Source organism: Myxocyprinus asiaticus, chromosome 32 (genome assembly GCF_019703515.2).
Source record: "Myxocyprinus asiaticus isolate MX2 ecotype Aquarium Trade chromosome 32, UBuf_Myxa_2, whole genome shotgun sequence".
In the NCBI taxonomy this organism is placed as follows: domain Eukaryota; kingdom Metazoa; phylum Chordata; class Actinopteri; order Cypriniformes; family Catostomidae; genus Myxocyprinus; species Myxocyprinus asiaticus.
In genome coordinates, this window is record NC_059375.1 from 20,750,072 (window position 1) to 20,771,156 (window position 21,085).

The following is a 21,085-nucleotide window of genomic DNA, read 5'->3' on the forward strand; positions in this document are numbered from 1 at the left end:
CTAAGCTTAAATTTCGAGCCAGCACAAAGTGCAAGTGGCCGTGGGTAAGAGTGTTTGTGCTATCTGTGGGTGTGTGTGCTCAAACTGTGGGTGTATTGTATGATAATGAAGTGGCGCAGTGCAGTTTGCTATTTTTGTGAGAAATCGTCATTGCATTAAGATGTTTCAAAAGCACGTCTGTTTTCAGCACAATGTCAAAAATCAGTTCTTGCATTTGCATTTTGGAGATTCCACCAGCAGGTGGTAATAACGTTAATGTCCAAACTCTGACAATAAAGTGGAACATCAAATTATGTCCATAACGATCACTGTTGTAGCCATTTTATGAAACAAATATTTATGACATTTGCGTTAAACTATCTTTAGGTCATGGTTTATTTTTCAGTTATTATTATTATTATTATTATTATTATATTTACAATTGTATTTATGATCAAATTTTTATTGGTATTTTTATACCTCTTGTAGTAGAGTGATTTTTAAGTCACTACATTGAGGCTGGTGTAAGAAGCTGGATTTGATAGGATTTTTTTTCACTTCCTTATTTTGATTATATTTTTGTTTTGTTTGAAGAATAATTTGAATTAGAAAATATTTTTGGTTTATTTTTTTGTATTTCAATAAATGAATTGCTAGTAGAGGTGTGCAGCGAAGCCATTATCTGTATTTGTATCTGTATCTGTTCATATGACAGAATTATCTGTATCTGTCTCTGTATTCGGACAGAACCGGGTGTGGGCGGGGCTTAAACGGATAGTGCGTCAAAACTAAATGAAACGCCCATTTTTAAATGTTACTCTTATATTTATAGTTTATATGAATAAAATATGCCTTTTATATGCCTTTTCATAATAATAGCCTATTAATAATAATAATAATTATTATTATTATACAAATATTATTTAAAAAAATAGTATTTTATTCTTTTTTTTTTTAACCAGATGAAGCTAAATTTGTAGGCTACATTAACTGTGGAATATGTTGTTATCTGTGGTTCCCTATCTGTCACTCACTCGAAGTTGTGTCAATGTAGTGACACTAGGGGTCACTCTTGGGAGCCCGAAACACCTCTGGTCGTTGAAAAAAGGCCAATAAAAATTGGAGAGTGGTATTTGCATACCACTCCCCGAACATACGGGTATAAAAGGAGCTGGTATGCTACCACTCATTCAGATTTTCTCTTCGGAGCCGAACGGTCGATGCTTACTGAGCCGAATTCCCACGGCTGTTCATTCACCTCTGCTGGATCTGACGCCGCATTTCAGCAGCTTCTCCCCTCTCTGCACTGGTGCACTGCAGAGAACGGCCCTGGGCACTTCGGCAGAAATAAAAGAGTATATTAAAAAAAAAAAAAGTATAATTCTCTAAAAGAGCGGCACACACGGAACGTCTTTTTAAAGATGCCCTTCCATTTCGTTGCGGTCATTATTTCTCACCTTCTGACGGTCACGATCGCTGTCTTTCATGTCTGGGTGCTGCCCACACGGAGACAGCGTTCGTGGATGGGTCATGTACTCATTGCGAGAACATGTCCATGGCAATGATGCGGTCGCGGCTTGCCTTCGTAAGAAGCGGCTCCCCATCCCGGTCCTTCTACCTACGGGTATAAGGCCAGCATGGCTAACACTGGAGGCGATTTGGGGACGGCGAGTTCGACCTCTTGTTTGGAGTCCGTGATGGTGATGAGCTCTCGAGCGCAGCATCGGAGAGCGGGCTCGTCCAGTCATTTGGCGCTCCAGTGGCGGTCTCTCCGCCCCTGCGCACCCAGCTGTGGCACAAATCCACCCCCGATGTGACGGTCTCCATGGGTCACGAGGACTGGCCTCTTCCTCCCCCGTCCCAGGCTGTTCCAGGGGTGGTCACAAGGAGCCAGGTAAGTGCTTCGATGTCCCTGAACTCAGCACGTCCACGGCATGACGTGGCACCTCAGGCTCCGCCCCGCCGCAAGGCCCCACCCGCCGGTACGTCCGACGAGATTGTCCTCTTGGTCCCCCTCGCCCGGAGCTTGGACGCGTGGCTTGCGCTTTCCAACCTGTCGCGATGGCTGGTCCGGACCGTCCGACTTGGCTACGCGATTCAGTTCGCCAGGTGTCCGCCCAGGCTCAGCAGCGTCCACTACCTTCCTACGAATGGGTGCGATAGAGCCTGTCCCTCCGGTCGAGATGAAGACGGGGTTTTACAGCCCCTACTTCATTGTACTGAAGAAAGGCGGTGGGTTGCGGCCAATCTTGGACCTGTGAGTACTGAACCGGGCTTTACACAGACTCCCGTTCAAGATGCTGATGCAAAAACGCATTCTAGTGAGCGTCCGGCATCAAGATTGGTTCGCGGCGGTAGACCTGAAGGACGCGTATTTCCACGTCTCGATTCTACCTCGACACAGACCCTTCCTGTGATTTGCATGCGAGGGTCGGGCGTATCAGTACAAGGTCCTCCCTTTCGGCCTGTCCTTTCGTCTTCACGAAGGTCGCAGAGGCAGCCCTTGCCCCGTTAAGGGAAGTGGGCATTCGCATCCTCAACTATCTCGACGACTGGCTAATCCTAGCTCACTCTTGGGATCTGTTGTGTGCGCACAGGGACCTGGTGCTCTCGCACCTCAGCCGACTAGGGCTTCGGGTCAACTGGGAAAAGAGCAAGCTCCTCCCGGTTCAGAGCATCTCTTTTCTCAGCTTGGAGTTAGACTCAGTCTCGATGACGGCGCGCCTCACGAACGAGCGCACACAGTCGGTGCTGACCTGTTTGAAGGCGTTCAGACAGAAGACAGCGGTTCCACTGAAACTGTTTCAGAGGCTCCTGGGGCATATGGCATCCTCAGTGGTGGCCACTCCGCTCGAGTTGATGCATATGAGACCGCTTCAGCACTGGCTCCAGACTCGAATCGCGAGATGGGCATGGCGCCGTAGGACACATCGCGTGGCCATAACGCCAGTCTGTCGCCACCTCTTCAGCTCTTGGACTGACCTCACATTTCTACGGACAGGCGTTCCCCTAGAGCAGGTCTCCAGGCATGTCGTGGTTATGACAGACACCTCCAAAACGGGCTGGGGCACTGTATGCAATGGGCACGCAGCCGCCGGCTCCTGGACGGGCCTGCGGCTACGTTGGCACATCAACTGCCTCGAGTTGTTGGCAATTCTGCTCGCCCTGTGTAGGTTTCGGCCATTGATCTAGGGCAAGCATGTGTTAGTTCGGACAGACAACACGGCAACGGTGGCATACATCAACCGTCAAGGCAGTTTACGCTCCCGTTGTATGTCACAATTCGCCCGCCGTCTCCTCCTCTGGAGTCAGCAGCACCTCAAGTCGCTGCGAGCCACTCACATCCCGGGTGACCTCAACACTGCAGCGGACGTGCTGTCACAATAGGTTACCCTCAAGGGAGAGTGGAGACTCCACCCTCAGGTGGTCCAGCTGATTTGGAGTCGATTCGGGCAGGCACAGGTAGACCTGTTCGCTTCCCGAGAATCCTCCCACTGCCCGCTCTGGTACGCCCTGACCGAGGCACCTCTCGGTATAGACGTGCTGGCACACAGCTGGCCCCCTGGACTATGCAAATATGCGTTTCCCCCAGTGAGCCTACTTGCACAGACCCTGTGCAAGGTCAGGGAGGACGAGGAGCAGATCGTCCTGGTAGCACCCTACTGGCCCACCCAGACATGGTTCTCTGACCTCACGCTCCTCGCGACAGCCCCCCCCCCGGGCGAATTCCCCTGAGGAAGGATCTTCTTTCTGACACCTTTGGTAGACACGATCACTCAGGCTAGGGCCCAATCTATGAGGCGCCTGTATGCCTTGAAGTGGCATCTGTTCGCTAAGTGGTGTTCTTCCCGACGCGAAGACCCCCAGAGATGCGCAGTCGGATCGGTGCTTTCCTTCCTGCAGGAGAGGTTGGAAGGGCGGCTGTCCCCCTCCACCTTGAAGGTGTATATAGCTGCTACAGCAGCACACCACGACACAGTGGATGGTAAGTCCTTAGGGAAGCACGACCTGATAATCAGGTTCCTGAGAGGCGTCAGGAGGTTGAATCCCTTCAGACCGCGCCTCATTCCCTCATGGGACCTCTCTGTAGTTCTTCAGGGTCTACGGGGAGCCCCCTTTGAGCCCCTGCAGTCAGCTGAGCTTAAGGTACTCTCTTTAAAGACTGCCCTCCTGACTGCGCTCACTTCCATCAAGAGGGTAGGAGACCTGCAAGCATTCTCTGTAAGCGAAATGTTCCTGGAGTTCGGTCCGGGCTACTCTCACGTGATCCTGAGACCTCGACCGGGCTATGTGCCCAAAGTTCCCACGACCCCATTAAGGGATCAGGTGGTGAACCTGCAAGCGCTGCCCCAGGAGGAGGCAGACCCAGCCCTGACGTTGCTGTGTCCGGTGCGTGCTTTACGCATCTATTTGGATCGCACGCAGAGCTTTAGAGTCTCTGAGCAGCTCTTTGTCTGCTTTGGTGGACAGCGGAAAGGAAGTGCTGTCTCCAAGCAGAGGATCACCCACTGGGTCATTGACACCATAACAATGGCATATCATGCTCAGGACGTGCCGCCACCGGCAGGGCTACGAGCCCATTCAACTAGGAGTGTGGCGGCTCCTGGGCCTTGATCAGTGGTGCCTCTCTAACAGACATTTGCAGAGCAGCAGGCTGGGCAACACCCAAAACCTTTGCGAGGTTCTACATTCTCCGGGTGGAACTGGTTTCATCCCGTGTAGTGGCAGGCACAAGCAGGTAAGTCCGGGAAAGCTGGCCGGGTGTATCGCTTGCACATAGCGCCTTTCACCTCCCTTGAGCTGAAGACGTGCGCTGTTGACTCCCAGTAGTGTTCACAAACTGTGTTCCCTGGATGACTTCCTCCGAGCCCTGTGGCAGACGAGTTTGCTGAGAAACTCGCTGCCGGCTCAGTACATGTGCTAACTAAGCCCTGTACTGGGGTAGGTGCTCCGCATGTGTTGGTTCCCCATAAGTAACCCCATGCGATGTATATCTTCCGCTAATTCGTTTCCCTGTTGGTAAACTGCGTCTTCCTTGGGCAGAGGCCCCTCTGCCCCAGTCACCATGTTTGTAGAAACTCCTCCCCCGTAGGGCAGGACCTACCATGGGACTTCACCACATGACATACTTCCGACATAGCTCGGCAAGACCATGTGACGTATTTCCACTCAAAATACCCCCCCCCCTCTCTCTGGGCGGGGTGTTATATCCGCAGTGTCTTCCCCTTGGGAGTGACACCCCCCCGACGTAGACCTGGTGGCCCCAGTCAGTTAACAAATGTCACCTTTTTTTTGGGGAGAGAAAAAAGAGAGGATAAGAGGCCACAACTGGGCTAGCCTGTCTCTATCTTTTGGGCAGTCGACTTGTCCCTGAAGGGCCATTCGACACGTTGGCTGGTGCGCTGGCTACGAGGCACACAGTGGTCTGCCCGTCACACACCACCAGTTCAAGTTACACAGTTCAGCCAGTTGTGGCATTTCGTATAGGGACCCCTAGTGTCACTACATCGACACAACATCGAGTGAGTGACAGATAGGGAACGTCCTGGTTACTTGCGTAACCTCCGTTCCCTGATGGAGGGAATGAGACGTTGTGTCCCTCCTGCCACAACGCTGGACTACCCGCTGAAATGGCCGGGACCTTGTCTCGGCTCCTCAGCACAAAACCTGAATGTGTGGTTGCATACCAGCTCCATTTATACCCGTATGTTCGGGGGAGTGGTATGCAAATACCACTCGCCAATTTTCATTGGCCTTTTTTCAAAGACCAGAGGTGTTTCGGGCTCCCAAGAGTGACCCCTAGTGTCACTACATCGACACAACGTCTTGTTCCCTCCATCAGGGAACGGAGGTTATGCAAGTAACCAGGATGTTTCTCCTGGTAATTCAGATATTAATATCTTCATGAAACAGAATTTTCATTTGTCTGTACATGCATAACAACATTATTCTGAAGGCAGGAGGTGTCAAGGAAAATGTGAAATGTCAAGCACACATTTTGCAGTGAATAATAAATACAAATTAAAACATTATAAGAAATTAAAATAAATCAATATATCCTACAAACAGGTGAAAGTCCCGTAAATCTATCAGGAATTTTACGATAAGACACCATTATTTAGTTAAATAATAATAATAACAATAATAATGTTAAATTTATATAGCGCCTTACCAAAGATAGCATGGTTTAAAGAAGAAGAAAAACAGACGGAGCATGTTTCAGTTTATTAGTTTTACATGAGGAGGAATATTCCTAATAGATGAATACTCTATGGAGCATTTAAATATTAATCTGGGGCATTTTTGCCCTAAACCCTGACCCTGATTGCATGGGCAAAGGAGGTTCTATTGGAAACAAAGTCAGTTCAATGTGCACCTTGTCCAAACCCTGACAATTTTACTTTGCAATACTTTACAATAATTTACTTTGCAATATTTTTCACATCAGTATATTGAGGCAAATAAAGAGCCTGAACTCCACTCAGAGAAAGTGTGTGAGAAGACAAAACATACTGAGAAAGTATCTCAAAAACATTCAAATTTTTCTATTCCACCAAAATGCAAATGCAGAATGAGCTAAGAATATACTATAAGTCTAAAACTTGTTTCATTGGTTTGGGTGTCTCTACAGATCCTCCATACAGCTAGACTGTGAGGGTTTTCATGTAATAATTAACATGCTGGAATCAAGGTTCACTATTCCCTCATGTTATTTTTTACCGAACACTGGTGTGTTTATGTTCTATGCTACTATGGCTCTACGATAAAGTAAAGCAGGAAGTATTTGTTGTGGAAAGCACCAAAGCCCAATAAAAATAAATGAGAAATGTAACTAAAAGATCGCAATATAGAACTCTTTTGAATTGCAATATTATCATATTATGACCCGGATATCAACATAATCGTATTACCAGGTCCCTGCTGATTCCCACCCCTAGTAGACAAAGCACTGGAGTGCAGAGAGTGAGTAGAACAGTATCTAACTGCAATATCTATGCAGCAGAGGAATATAGGTCTGTAAACTGCAGAGGATATGAAGGAGTGTATATTAGCTTGATTACAAACACCACCCACTGTAGCAACCTCAAAGCTAACAGACATATGGAGTGATCAGCATCTGTTTCCCCCAGGACAGATGTCTCAGAAAAGATCATCTTCTCACAGCCTTGTTGCACTTAACTTAAACTACATTTATATGTGGTTTATATTATAAAGATATAATTTGCTGCATTATATTAAATCTAAGAGCTCAAGCAGACCAAGAAAATGAGTTTGTTGGCATTGGCTTTTTTTCTCCAAGAGGATTGGCATATTTTTCAAGAAATATGCCAAAATCTTTTCATCCTTCATCTTCTGATAATTGAGAAATTTGAAATGTGAAATGGAAATAGTGAAAGTGTTGTTTAGAAAAAAGCTGTGGAGTCCTGAAAGCTCTGATCAAACCACTTCAGTGCCAACTCATTTTCACAACACACTGCTCCATTTTCATCAACACACAGCATGTATAAAACCACAAATGAAAGCTGGAATCAAATCTTAAAGATATCATTCTTTTCATGACTAGAGAGACTAACTTTTGCTTTTATGACCGTTTTTAATCAATATCAATATATCAGATCAATATTTAATTCCTTTTTTACTATAAATTCTCCTTCCTGCCCAGTAGGTGGCGATAGGCACAAAGAATGTGAATCGGCAGGAACAAAAGAAGAGGAATGTGAAAGTGAAACTGGAGATTGATAGAAAAAAGGACTTAAATATTGATCTGTTTCCCACCCACACCAATCATATCGCTTCTGAAGACATTAATTTAACCACTGGAGTCATATGGATTACTTTTATGCTGCCTTTATGTGCTTTTTGGACCTTTAAAGTTTCGTCCATCATTCACTTGCATTGTATGGACCTACCGAGCTGAGATATACATCTAAAACTCTTAGTTTGTGTTCAGCAGAAGAAAGAAAGTCATACATATCTGGGATGGCATGAGGGTTGGTAAATGATGAGAGAATTTTCATTTTTGGGTGAACTATCCCTTTAATGACTCACAAGTGAGGTTTCTAGAGTCAGCATTTCTATATCAACTTAAAATAATAGTGTGGATCAATCAGAAATGTTCATATCATATGTTGGCTGTAAGAACATTTAGCTTCTCTTCTCTTGTAGCTATTAGATCGTGTCCTCTATGTCTGATCTCCTGGGATTTTCACACACAACAGTCTAGATTATGCTCAGAATGGTGCCAAAAACAAAAAACATCCAGTGAGTGGCAGTTCTGCGGATGGAAACACCTTGTTGACGAGAGAGGTCAACAGAGAATGGCCAGACTGGTTCGCACTGATGGAAAGGCTATGGTAAATCAGATAACCACTCTGTACAATTGTAGTGAGCACACACTTTTTGTTTTTGTGTTTTAAAAGTGGCTTTTTCTTTGCAATTCTTCTCATAAGGCCTGCACCCCTGACTCTTCTCTTTACTGTTGTACATGAAACTGGTGTTGAGCGAGTAGAATTCAATGAAGCTGTCAACTGACAACATGTGAGGCATCTATTTCTCAAACTAGAGACTCTGATGTACATATCCTGTTGTTTAATTGTACATCTGGCCTTCCACATCTCTTTCTGTCCTTGTTAGAGCCAGTTGTCCTTTGTCTTTGAAGACTGTAGTGTACACCTTTGTATGAAATCTTCAGTTCTTTGGCAATTTCAAGCATCATATAGCCTTCATTCCTCAAAATAATGATTGACTGACAAGTTTCTAGAGAAAGTTGTTTCTTTTTTGCCATTTTTGACCTAATATTGACCTTAAGACATGCCAGTCTATTGCATACTGTGGTAACTCATAAACAAACACAAAGACAATGTTAAGCTTCATTTAATGAACCAAATAGCTTTCAGCAGTGTTTGATATAATGACAAGTGATTTTCTAGTACCAAATTAGCAGTTTTCCATAAGAGCAAAATCTGTACATTATTCCAAACTTTTGGCCACCAGTGTATGTCCACACAGCTGTATAATAGCATGCACTCTGATCCAACCCACTGTGAGTTCTATAATCAATAATTAATTTATGCAGAACATTCCTCTTATATAGTCCAGACTCCTGAAAGAATCTGGAACATGCGGAAACATGTAGGAACAACTTGCATATTTGTTGTCTGTAAAGCTTTTATTATACATCCTGCAAAAGCACTCCAGGGCACTCACAGCATAATTAAAGAGCCACAGGCAATACAAAGGCATTATTCTACACTCTGACCATAAAAGTGCCATTTAACATTTACGATTACAGCTTTCTGGACCACACACATAGGTCCAGGGGAAATATCTTTATAGGTACAATTGAAGTCAGAAGTTTACATTCACTTAGGTTGAAGTCATTAAAACTAATTTTTGAACCACTCCACAGATTTAATATTAGCAAACTATAGTTTTGGCAAGTCGTTTAGGACAACTACTTAGTGTGTGACATGAGTAATTTCTCTAACAATTGTTTACAGACAGATTTTTTCACTTTTAATTGACTGTATCACAATTCCAGCGGGTCAGAAGTTTACATACACTAAGTTAACTGTGCCTTTAAGCAGCTTGGAAAATTCCAGAAAATGATGTCTAGCCTTTAGACAATTAGCTTCTGATAGGAGGTGTACTGAACTGGAGGTGTACCTGTGGATGTATTTTAAGGCCTATCTTCGAACTCAGTGCCTCTTTACTTGGCATCATGGGAAAATCAAAGAAATCAGCCAAGATCTCAGAAAAAAATAAAATAAATGATGGACCTCCACAAGTCTGGTTCATCCTTGGGAGCAATTTCCAAACGCCTGAAGGTACCACGTTCATCTGTATAAACAATAGTACACAAGTATAAACACCATGGGACCACGCAGCCATCATACCGCTCAGGAAGGAGATGCTTTCTGTCTCCTAAAGATGAACGTAGTTTGGTGCGAAAAGTGCGAATCAATCCCAGAACAGCAGCAAAGGACCTTGTGAAGATGCTGGAGGAAACAGGTAGACAAGTATCAATATCCACAGTAAAATGAGTCCTATATCGACATTACCTGAAAGTTTGCTCAGCAAGGAATAAGCCACTGCTCCAAAACTGCCATAAAAAAGCCAGACTACAGTTTGCAAGTGCACATGGTGACAAATATTTTACTTTCTGGAGAAACATCCTCTGGTCTAATGAAACAAATATGTAACTGTTTGAACATAATGACCATCGTTATGTTTGGTGGAAAAAGGGTGAGGCTTGCAATCCAAAGAACAACATCCCAACCGTGAAGCATGGGGGTGGCAGCATCATGTTGTGGGGGTGCTTTGCTGCAGCAGGGACTGGTGCACTTCACAAAATAGATGGCATCATGAGGAAGGAAAATTATGTGGATATATTGAAGCAACATCTCAAAACATCAGACAAGAAGTTAAAGTTCGGTCGCAAATGGGTCTTCCAAATGGACAATAACCCCAAGCATACCTCCAAAGTTGTGGCAAAATGTCATAAGGACAACAAAGTCACGGTATTGGAGTGGCCATCACAAAGCCCTGACCTCAATGTGATAGAAAACTTGTGGGCAGAACTGAAAAAGCGTGTGTGAGCAAGGAGGCCTACAAACCTGACACAGTTACACCAGTTCTGTCTGGAGGAATGGGCCAAAATTCCAGCAACTTATTGTGAGAAGCTTGTGGAAGGCTGCCCAAAATGTTTGACTCAAGTTAAACAATTTAAAGGCAATGCTACTAAATACTAACAAAGTTTATGTAAACTTCTGACCCACTGGGAATGTGATGAAAGAAATAAAAGCTGAAATAGTGATCCTAACTGACCTAAGACAGGGAAAGTTTTCTACGATTAAATGTCAGGGATTGTGAAAAACTGAGTTTAAATGTATTTGGCTAAGGTGTATGTAAACTTCTGACTTCAGCTGTATGTGCAATGTTTCCTGCATCTGCTTGTCCAAAAAGATATTAGCTCAGTTTTATAATATTATAGTGCTTATAAATAGTCAACACAACTTTCTATTGCATTGTCCTTGCTGACTTCATGCAATGTGCTATCCAATTGGTGAATACTGAAAATCCCTTGACTGGTGTGTTTCTTTTTAATGAATAAGTTGAACCATTTGGTAAATCAGTCTAATGCCTCATTCACAGAGACAGAGATTTCATCACTGGAGGGCACAGAGTCACTGTATTGTTGGTCTTTAATTGGCGTTCCTACTGCTGAATGCTCTTGGTCATGGAATTTGAAAATCTGTTCACAAATGGGATGTATCAGTAGTAAAAACAAAATGTCATTCTAATTTGACAGGGATTCCATTTACTTGCCACTAGAATTTAACATTATGGAGGGGAAAGTGTTTGAAATATAAATTTCAGCACAGTGCATCATTACATGAACAAGATGAAAAATGATCAATTCATGAATTAGGGTAAACTAACTTAAAATGCCGACCATTTCTGATGTTGTTTCCATACATAAATTTTTCCATAAAAATCATATAAATCTGCGAAATTACTCGGGTAACATAAACTTCTCCCTCTTGTCTAAATTCTATACAACTATCATTAAACTGTACACATTAAAATACAGTAAGCTTACTTAAAGTTAAACTTTTTTCAACTTTCTTGCATCACCAGAAACACCCACATCATGTCAACTATAGGGATGTGCACGAGTAATCGATTAATCGAGTACTTGTTCAGTTTTAAATATTCAACTAATAAAAACACTACTCAAATACTGTAATTAGATTTGCGTGTGTGTGTGTGTGTGTGTGTGTGTGTGTGTGTGTGCTTTCGTATGCCGTAGGCAACATTAAAACTGCTTCTCTCACCTAAATCTTGCCGTTAGTTCTCCTTAAAAAAAATTCTGCCATTTGTTAGTGTTTGTATCGCTTCAAAAGGCATGGAATGTATGTTTCTGTGTGAGTGCAAACATTTTTTTTTTTTTTTATCTAGATTTTGTTTTTTATGTATAGTGCTCATTTTTTTCATAAGAAAAACAGGTTAAAAATTGAAGGTTGAACTTAAATTCAAAATTTCAAGTAATCGATTACTCGCTTTTATGCGAGTGTACTCAACTACAAAATTACTCTAAATGCCCATCCCTAGTCAACAATGGTCGCTGTCCCTCATGTCACAGAAAATCGCCAACTCTAACTGAAAATGAATGCCGTTTGGTTGCTTTGTTGCAGCAACTCTATCAGTGTGAACTCCTTTTGAACTGAACACAGGATTCATCTGTCTGAGTCATGGACTGAACTGGACCCATTTCCCAAAAGCATCGTAACTTAAGTAGTACTTGAAAATGCTCGTAGATTAACGAGTGCTCTGGTGTACTCGTACAGCGCTAAGAACATGGTAAGGACACAGACTTATGCAGACACCTGAAATTACACCTAATACAATTTAAATACCTATAGCTAAACTTTATACCCATTTAATATCAGTATACATACGTGTTATTTTATTATTATTTTTAACCAACAAGGATAATAATAATAATATAATAATAATAATGATAACAATAATAATGATAACAATAATAAATGCAGAAAATTGTTAGTCAATATTGGGTGAACAGATGAATTAATAAGTAAACAAATAAAATTATTTGTGGACTAGTTGGTAACAACAAAGTGGTGGCATGATTGTTGCAGAGAACTGTAAAAATTACAATCAGAGAGAAGGAAAAAAGTCAATAACTTGATGCTCCTCATCCTCGTCTCCTCTTCATCTCTGACACCTAAGAGCACTCTTGCCCGCACCGTGTGTTGTGTAGTACTGCACATGTTGTGTAGCATTGCTGTTACCATTACCACTCTTGGGAATAAAGAGCAGATCTCCCTGACAGGTGAATGTCCCTAAAGCGCAGCATCCACACGTCTTCTTATTTTGCGCTCCGCAATAACACGGTGAACCTCGTTATATTCAATTAATGCTTGTCATTAGCAGGACTATACACAGGGTCTCTGCTGTCTTCACTGATCCTGAAAGCTTTCATATCGTCCCACAGAGCAAATTTTAGAACAAAATATTAAAATGCACATCTGATGAACAAAGCAGTGATTGTGTAAAATAAATATATCTTTCTGCACAAAACAACTGCAAAACAAAATGCAATTATGTGGTGAATTAAGTTGTACATTTAAGAAAATCTTTTTTAATATTTCCAGCGAGGTAAATTACAAACGTTTTTAAATTTATGCAACAAATATAATTATGTTACAATGATGAGTAGCACTATATGGTCACAAGTTTATGGACAGTCTCTTTCTTAAGTAGCACTTAAAGCGCATCCTCGCAAGTTCACGTTAAGTGCAATTTTGGGAAACGCACGTAAAAAATAAGGAACGTTCGTAAAATCGCTCATAGGAAACTCTCTTAACCGCTAAGATCAATCGCTATTGGGAAACGAGGCCCTGGTCAGACAACTCACTTCCTTACTGAATCAACTGGATTAATCACTTGGATTATGTCCGACACGGAATGAGCCGAGAACCGATACTATGTTATGTGTACCTTTTGAAAACAATGCAAATTTGTATATACACACACACACACACACACTACCGGTCAAAAGTTTTGAAACACTTGACTGAAATGTTTCTCATGATCTTTTTTTTTTTATTTGACAATTTAATAACAAATATTTATTGATTCATGCAGCAAATCACACAGACATAATAGAAAATCCAACCACAAACCACATGAAATCAAAATTTTTTTTTTCTTTTTTTTTTGAGCAATAATCCCTCAACCCCACCCGACACAAACAAGCACTCTAGTGATCGGAAGTCAACTGACAAAGACACACACTAGACAATAAAACAGGAAATATTTAGACATAGAAATAAAAAAAAAAAATAAATAATAAAAAAAAAAAACTCTAATCCCTCTCCACTTCCCCTCCCCGAGAACCCTCCAAAATGGCCAGATAACCGCCCCGATTCCTAATGAAAATATCCATGTTATCCAGCCTTCTGTACACCATCTCCTCAAATGCCGCCACCCTACCCAGCTCAACGCACCACTCACGGAACGAGGGCGCATCAGACGACTTCCATCCCTTGAGAATTAACCGCCTAGCAATCATCACGCCTGTCAGGACCCAACTCTCCACATATTTATCACCCACATGCAGGACCGCTCCATCCCCCAAAACACACAACCGTGTGTTGACCACTTCGCATTTGAACCTCTGTACTTTCAACCAAAACTCTTGTATCCTAATACATCCCCATCTTCCGATTGGCATCTCCAGCAGGTGGGTGTGTTAAGACCAAGCCTATACATTCTAGAGGGGTCCAATAAAATCGATGCAAAATCTTAAATTACATAAGGTGCACCCTTGCATCTCTAGATGCAGACTTGATGTTTTTTAAAATCCCAGCCAACACCCCATCCTCCAACACCAAATTAAAATCTTTCTCCCATAATCTCTTAATAAAAGTTAAAGCTCCATCCCCCAAACTATGAATTAGCAAAGTGTAATACACTGATGCCTCATGTCCTTTACCAAAAGCAGCAAGCACCTCTCCCAAAGTATCTGCCACTCTAGGTGGGTGTACGCTACTTCCAAAATAGTACAGAGCGGGTGGCACAACTGTAAATACTGAGATCTGGGAACCCCAAAATGTTGAGTCAAATTATCAAAGGATATCAACACTCCGTTCTCATATAGATCACCAAGTGCAGCAACCCCCCTGAAAATCCACTCTGACCAGCAGAAAGGGGACTTATCAATACATAATTTTGGGTTCAACCATATGCTCAAAGCAGCATTCAAATAAATGTCCAAATTAAACACTCTGGACACTTTTGTCCATACCGAGTTCAAATACGAGATGACTGGGTGTAACTTAATTTCACCGGTTAATTTGATAGACAGGCCCTGCAATGGCAAAATAGGGGCAAGAACTTCTTGTTCAATATAAAACCAAGGAGGGGCCCTTTCAGGTGGAAGCGACCAATGAGCCAAATGTCTGAGACCGAATGCATAATAATAAAACAAAATCTTGGGTAGGCCTAGTCCACCTTTGTCAATCGGCCTATGTAATTTGTTGAAGTACAATCTGGGACGCTTACCATTCCAAATGAAGGACTTCGCTATGCTATCAAATTGTTTGAAATAAGAGAGGGGGACATCTACAGGGAGTGACTGTAGTAGGTAGTTGAATTTTGGAATACAATTCATTTTAATTACATTAACCTTCCCAATCATAGATAAATGTAGTGAAGCCCACCTGTCCACATCGCTCGAAAATATTTTTATTAGAGGGTCAAAATTAACTCTAAGTCAGACAAATTTGGTGGAAATAAAATACCTAAATATTTAATGCCCTGTTTGGGCCACTGGAAAGCACCCGGCTGGAAAGCCACTACTGGACAGTATGCTGTCAGAGCCAAAGCTTCGGATTTAGACCAACTGACTCTGTATCCTGAGAACTTGGATAAGGAATGAATAAGCATAGATCTAGAAGAGTCGGAGACAAATAATAAAATATCATCTGCATACAGCAAAAGCTTATGCGCCACACCTCCCGCAATCACCCCTGGAAAATCATCCTCTTTTCTTATCACGGCTGCTAATGGTTCCAGGGCAAGACAGAACAATAATGGGGAAAGTATTCAGAGTAAAATAATCTGTTAAATTAATCCATTTGTTTGTACTGCTGCTATAGGGTGTCTATAAAAGTAACTGAATCCAACCAATAAATGTACCCATACATTTCCAAAATCTTAAAAAGATAATCCCATTCAACCATATCAAATGCCTTTTCAGCGTCGAGTGAGATAGCAGCGACCAGAGACTGATCATTCGCTACTGACCACATGATATTGATGAAACGCCTAATATTATCAGAAGAGCTACGGCCCCGAATAAACCCCACCTGATCTATATGTCTAAGAGATGTCATAACTTTACTTAATCGGTTAGCCAGAATTTTTGACAACATTTTTACATCTAACTGGATCAGGGAAATTGGGCAGTAACTTTTACACTCGCTTGGATCTTTGTCCTTTTTATGAATCAGACTGATACGGGCTTGTGTCATGGTTGGGGGAACTTTCCATTCTTTAATGCTTCTATATAAACTTCTACCAAAAGTGGAGCCAATTCTGTTGCACAAGATCTAAAAAATTCAGCGGCAAATCCATCTGGCCCCAGAGCTTTGCCTGTAGGCAGGGACTTAATTAACTCGTCAAGCTCCTCCAAGGTTATCTCAGAATCAAGAAAGTTTTTTTGCTCGGTCGTCAGTTTAGGGAGTTCCAATGGATCCATAAATTTTCCAATATCTTCATCAGTAGATGAAGATGTGGAACAATAGAGATCAAAATAGAACTCCCTAAAAGCATTATTAATATCACTGGTCGAGGTAAATATTTCACCGGCAGAAGATTGTATTGAGGGAATGGTAGAAAAAGACTCTTTTATATATCTAGCTAAAAGCTTCCCTGCTTTGTCCCCCGACTCCAAGTATGACTGTCTTGCCCTGAACAACCAAAACTCCACTTTCCGCGACAAAATAGCATTATATCTATATTTCAATCGGGTCAATTCTCTGAGGCCATCAGATGACATACGACATTTCAGCTCTGCCTCTGCCCTTTTAATATTCCCTTCCAATTCCACAAGTTCTTGTGCTTTGGATTTTTTGAGGAATGAGGCATACTGTATGATCCGACCCCTAAGAAGCCACGCCCACAGAGGATACTGAGGACCAGTTGGTCTCCATATAAACATTGATTTCAGCTTTTAACATTTGTTGGAAATCAGGATTTTGCAAAAGGGATACATTAAAACGCCAACTATATGATTTCTTTTTCTCCGTATGTGGCAACATCTCTAAACTCACCAGGGCGTGATCTGAGACTAAGATGTTTCCAATTGAGCAATCGACTACAGATGAAATGAGGGACTTAGATATAAAAAAAAAAATCTATTCTAGAATAGATTTTATGAACTGATGAAAAAAATGTATGGGTTCAAAAGTCGCCAGATATCTGCAAGACCAAGATTTTTACACATCCTGTGAAGTGTCACTGTTGCTGTATGGGGCTTACACACTTTTGCTTCACTATGATCAAGAACTGAGTCCATCAAAAGATTAAAGTCTCCTCCCAATATTATATCATAAGGGATGCCAGCGGTTTGCAAGATCCCTTCAAGATCTATAAAAAAGACCTGGTCATCAGCATTAGGTGCATAAATATTAGCCAAAATCAGCCTTTGTCCCTGAATTTCAACTAAAACAATAATGACTCTTCCTAATTTATCTTTAATCTGTTTGAGAAATTTGAATTGTAGATGTTTACTTATCAATATAATAACTCCCCTGCTCTTACTTGAGCCAGCACTAAAAAAAAACATGTCCACCCCATATCTTCCCAAATTTTTCAGCTTCCTGTGGGGAAAGATGTTTCTTGAAGAAACACGATATCAGCCTGACGAGGCTTTCATCCTGAGCACGTAAGTGTCTTTTAATGTCTCCAGAGCCCGAGGATTTTGACTTCTTTGCCATATTTTACCTCAAAGAGCAAATGTGTAACTGACTGTATCGAATTTCACCAGTTTATCACATAAAAATAATTAAAGATTTAGCAAAGTGCGCAGAGCTCGTTGCTCACACGTCTGCCCCCTGCATGGCATCACGTGACCTCCCTGTTTCTCATGATCTTAAAAATCTTTTGATCTGAAGACATATGCTTAAATGTTTGAAATTAGTTCTGTAGACAAAAATATAATTGTCGCAACATATTAAATTATTTAATTACAAAACTAAAATGTAATTAAAAAAAAAAAAAAAAAAAGATTTTGAAATTGATGACTTGGACCAAATAATAAAGAAAAGCAACCAGTAAGTGCCCAACATAGATGGGAACTCCTTCAATACTGTTTAAAAAGCATCCCAGGTTGATACCTCAAGAAGTTGGTTGAGAAAATGTCAAGAGTACATTTCTGCAAATTCTAGGCAAAGGGTGAGTACTTTGAAGATGCTAAAATATTTTGATTTATTTTGGATTTTGTTTAGTCACAACATAATTCCCATAGTTCCATTTATGTTATTCCATAGTTTTGATGACTTTACTATTAATCTAAAATGTGGAAAGAAAATGATAATAAAGAATGAGTAAGTGTTTCAAAACTTTTGACCGGTAGTGTGTGTATATATATATATATATATATATATATTAGTCATTAACACGTTTGGAAAGGGTCAAAAACAAAAGTTGGGAAAGGGTCAAAACAAAATCTTTAGGAAAATGGGTATGTGACTGTAACGGGGTAAGGTGGGCAAAGAGGTGGCAGAAACCGGCTGAACAGTCAACATAAGTTTTAATAATTTAAATGAACTAAAATCAACTTAAACACAAACACAAAGTCACACACACACACAGCAGCCGCATGTGGCTCTCTCTCTCTCTCTCTCTCTCTCTCTCTCAAACTGGTGCCTCCGGCTTGTTTTTATCCCCCTCCCGGCTGATTAGCCTAATTCAGGGCCAGGCATGTGTCCTCACACCCTGCCCTCCTCTTTGTTACAGTGACATCCTCATACTCTTTGATATGTTATGATATGTGGTATGATCACTTACAGCTTTTCTTGTTTGATTTGTAAATCTCAAGTGCTTTGTTCTCACCTGCATGTTTGAATCTCTGGACCAGGCGCTCTCGCATACCCCTCTGCAGGTTGAAGTAGTCATCCTCTTCGTCAGGTGTACGGATGAAGAGTGGAATGTGCTGAAAGACGAGAACATGGCATGAGGAGATCTGGGCAGTTCTCTGCAGCTGGCTCTCCAGCCAGACCTCCTGGGCCTCCATTAGCTCAGGGCAGCCTGATGAGTCGAAGAAGAACTGGGAGTTCAGCACCAAACACAACACGCCACCCACCCAAAAACTGAAGTAATCATCACCCCAGTCACGGCAAAACTGCTCCACGGTGTCTGGAGTGGGTGTGTTGCCAAGGTCGTGATTACCACTGACAAACACAAGGGGAATGTCAGGATCAGTGCCTCTCAGTGCTTCTTTGAGATCCTTCACCTGGTCTTTTCTGAACGGACTGCCTGAAAAATGGAAAGGTAATTTTTTTTCTTGCTTGAAAAGCCTCTTTTAAGAGTTCTGATGGGACATTGAAAAGTAAGTGCTGTGATGTCTGGTTTTGATGACCATTCTTTTTACCCACAACTTAAATACTAAAACACTCAATAAGACAATTTCAGTCAATAATGTCAATATTTCAAAGCTAAAGTCAAAATGCATTTGAACATATCATCCAAAAAGTCAACATGTTCAAAACTTATTTAACTTCCATTTTGTGACATCTTCCCGAGTGAAACAAGATATTTACAGGTAGGGCAAGACTTGATTTTGTCCATCAGGAATTGTTTGAAAAGTGAAAAGTAGGGTAAGAGGGGTTAGAGGGATTGGTGATGTCTGGCAAGAAATAAAGTCATTTCAGGGGCTAAGCAAGTTATTACATTTTTTTTATTTTATTACATTTAATAGATTCAATGAACTGTGTACAGTTAATGCCCCGGTGTGCTTCATATAGTAATTTAGAACAAAATCTGGCCAAAAAGGTGTTTTTGAGTTGATTTCGGTGGTTCGTAACAGCTCCATCTCCATCTCCGAGTGAGCTTTTAGGAAAACTTCTAACCGGCTGCTAAACACCTTCTTACTGCCATTGGTCCACGTCATCAGTAGATGTGACCTGAAGTTCCACGTACCTTGAAGCTGACAGCTAATTTGGTTTACGTTGTTCAGTCAGTCAAAATCAGTCAACAAAAACACATCAGCGTGCATTAGCGACTTATTACCTACATCTGTACGATCGTTTGTGTAGAGACATTTTCCAAGACAATGTCATGCGATTGTTTTTGTTTAGTCTACAAAAGGAATCAAATCTACAAAAGGAATCAATTCTACTCAAATACTCTCAAGTGCCCATTCACTCATGTGCTGTCTGCCATAAGATATGCCTCTCTTATCATCATTCTTTTGTCTGTATTTTGCCCATTAACACTCTTTAAAACATCCATCTTCGCAGAAGTATCAGTGTCATCATAAACTACAATAATGTGTAATCACACATATTATGGACGTGTATAGAGTGTTAGCTCGATAGCTCCATGAATTCAGAATGTAAACAAGACAAATTAAACATAATCTACCGTATACTGTAGATATGAATTTAAATCATCATCGATTGGTTAAAACAGCTTTTTTTTTACTGACCTCATGTGAATTCTACTCACAGAATGAGGCATAAAGTCGTTTTGTTAACACATTTTAATGTCACATTAGTTAAGATTTTACTGTACATATAGTCTTTAGAGTCCTATAATGCCTCCCACAGATAGAATATATTTTATTGTCCCGTTCTGGGAAATTTGTCTTGGACTCCAGTGACACAAGCAGCCTCAACATTGGACAGTGGCTACAGTACCACACAATATGCTATAACACTCATAAAACACAATAAAACAATAAATAATACCTAAAATATACACCATGGTTACCACACCTCCACTAGCCTTCAGTATATGCACCCTTGTTTAATAATCTAATAGAACTCGGGATAAACGAGTTCTTGTACCATTTAGATGTACATAATGGAATTCTAAATCGTCTCCCCAAAGGTAAAGTTTTAAATTAATTGTGTAAAATATGAGTATCATCAGCCACAAATTGTTTTGGCATGCCTTAGTATGGATGAATCGTACAGTTCTAGTATAGATCGAATCTCCTTCCCCACAATAATTTTTAAAGCTACATGGATTAGTCGGGCAATTTTAGATTTGGACTGTAAGGACAAGTTACCATACCATGCTGTGATACCATATCTTATCAGACTCTCCAAAACAGATTGATAAAACAAAAACAGAACACTCTGGTTAACCCCGAATACCTTTAACCTACGCAGAAAATACAGTCATTGTTGCAGTCTAGAACACAAGTTATCAATATGAGAAGACCAACATAATTGATTGTCTAGATAAACACCCAAGTATTTATGTGAATCAACCTGCGTAATAATATTACCATGAATTTGAAATGGACTGTGATCTCCCACCGATCTATGATCGAAAATCATTTCGACAG

The 21,085-nt window shown here is 41.4% G+C and overlaps 1 protein-coding gene across 2 annotated transcripts in view; it reads right to left on the minus strand.

The window, feature by feature from the left end:
- cpped1 (calcineurin-like phosphoesterase domain containing 1) overlaps positions 1-21,085 on the minus strand; it is a 55,218-nt gene that overhangs the window by 9,814 nt on the left and 24,319 nt on the right. For both annotated transcript variants that reach the window (XM_051667589.1, XM_051667590.1), the window contains one exon: positions 18,625-19,047. In XM_051667589.1, the coding sequence (XP_051523549.1) occupies positions 18,625-19,047 (423 nt within the window). The remainder of the gene's footprint in view (positions 1-18,624; positions 19,048-21,085) is intronic.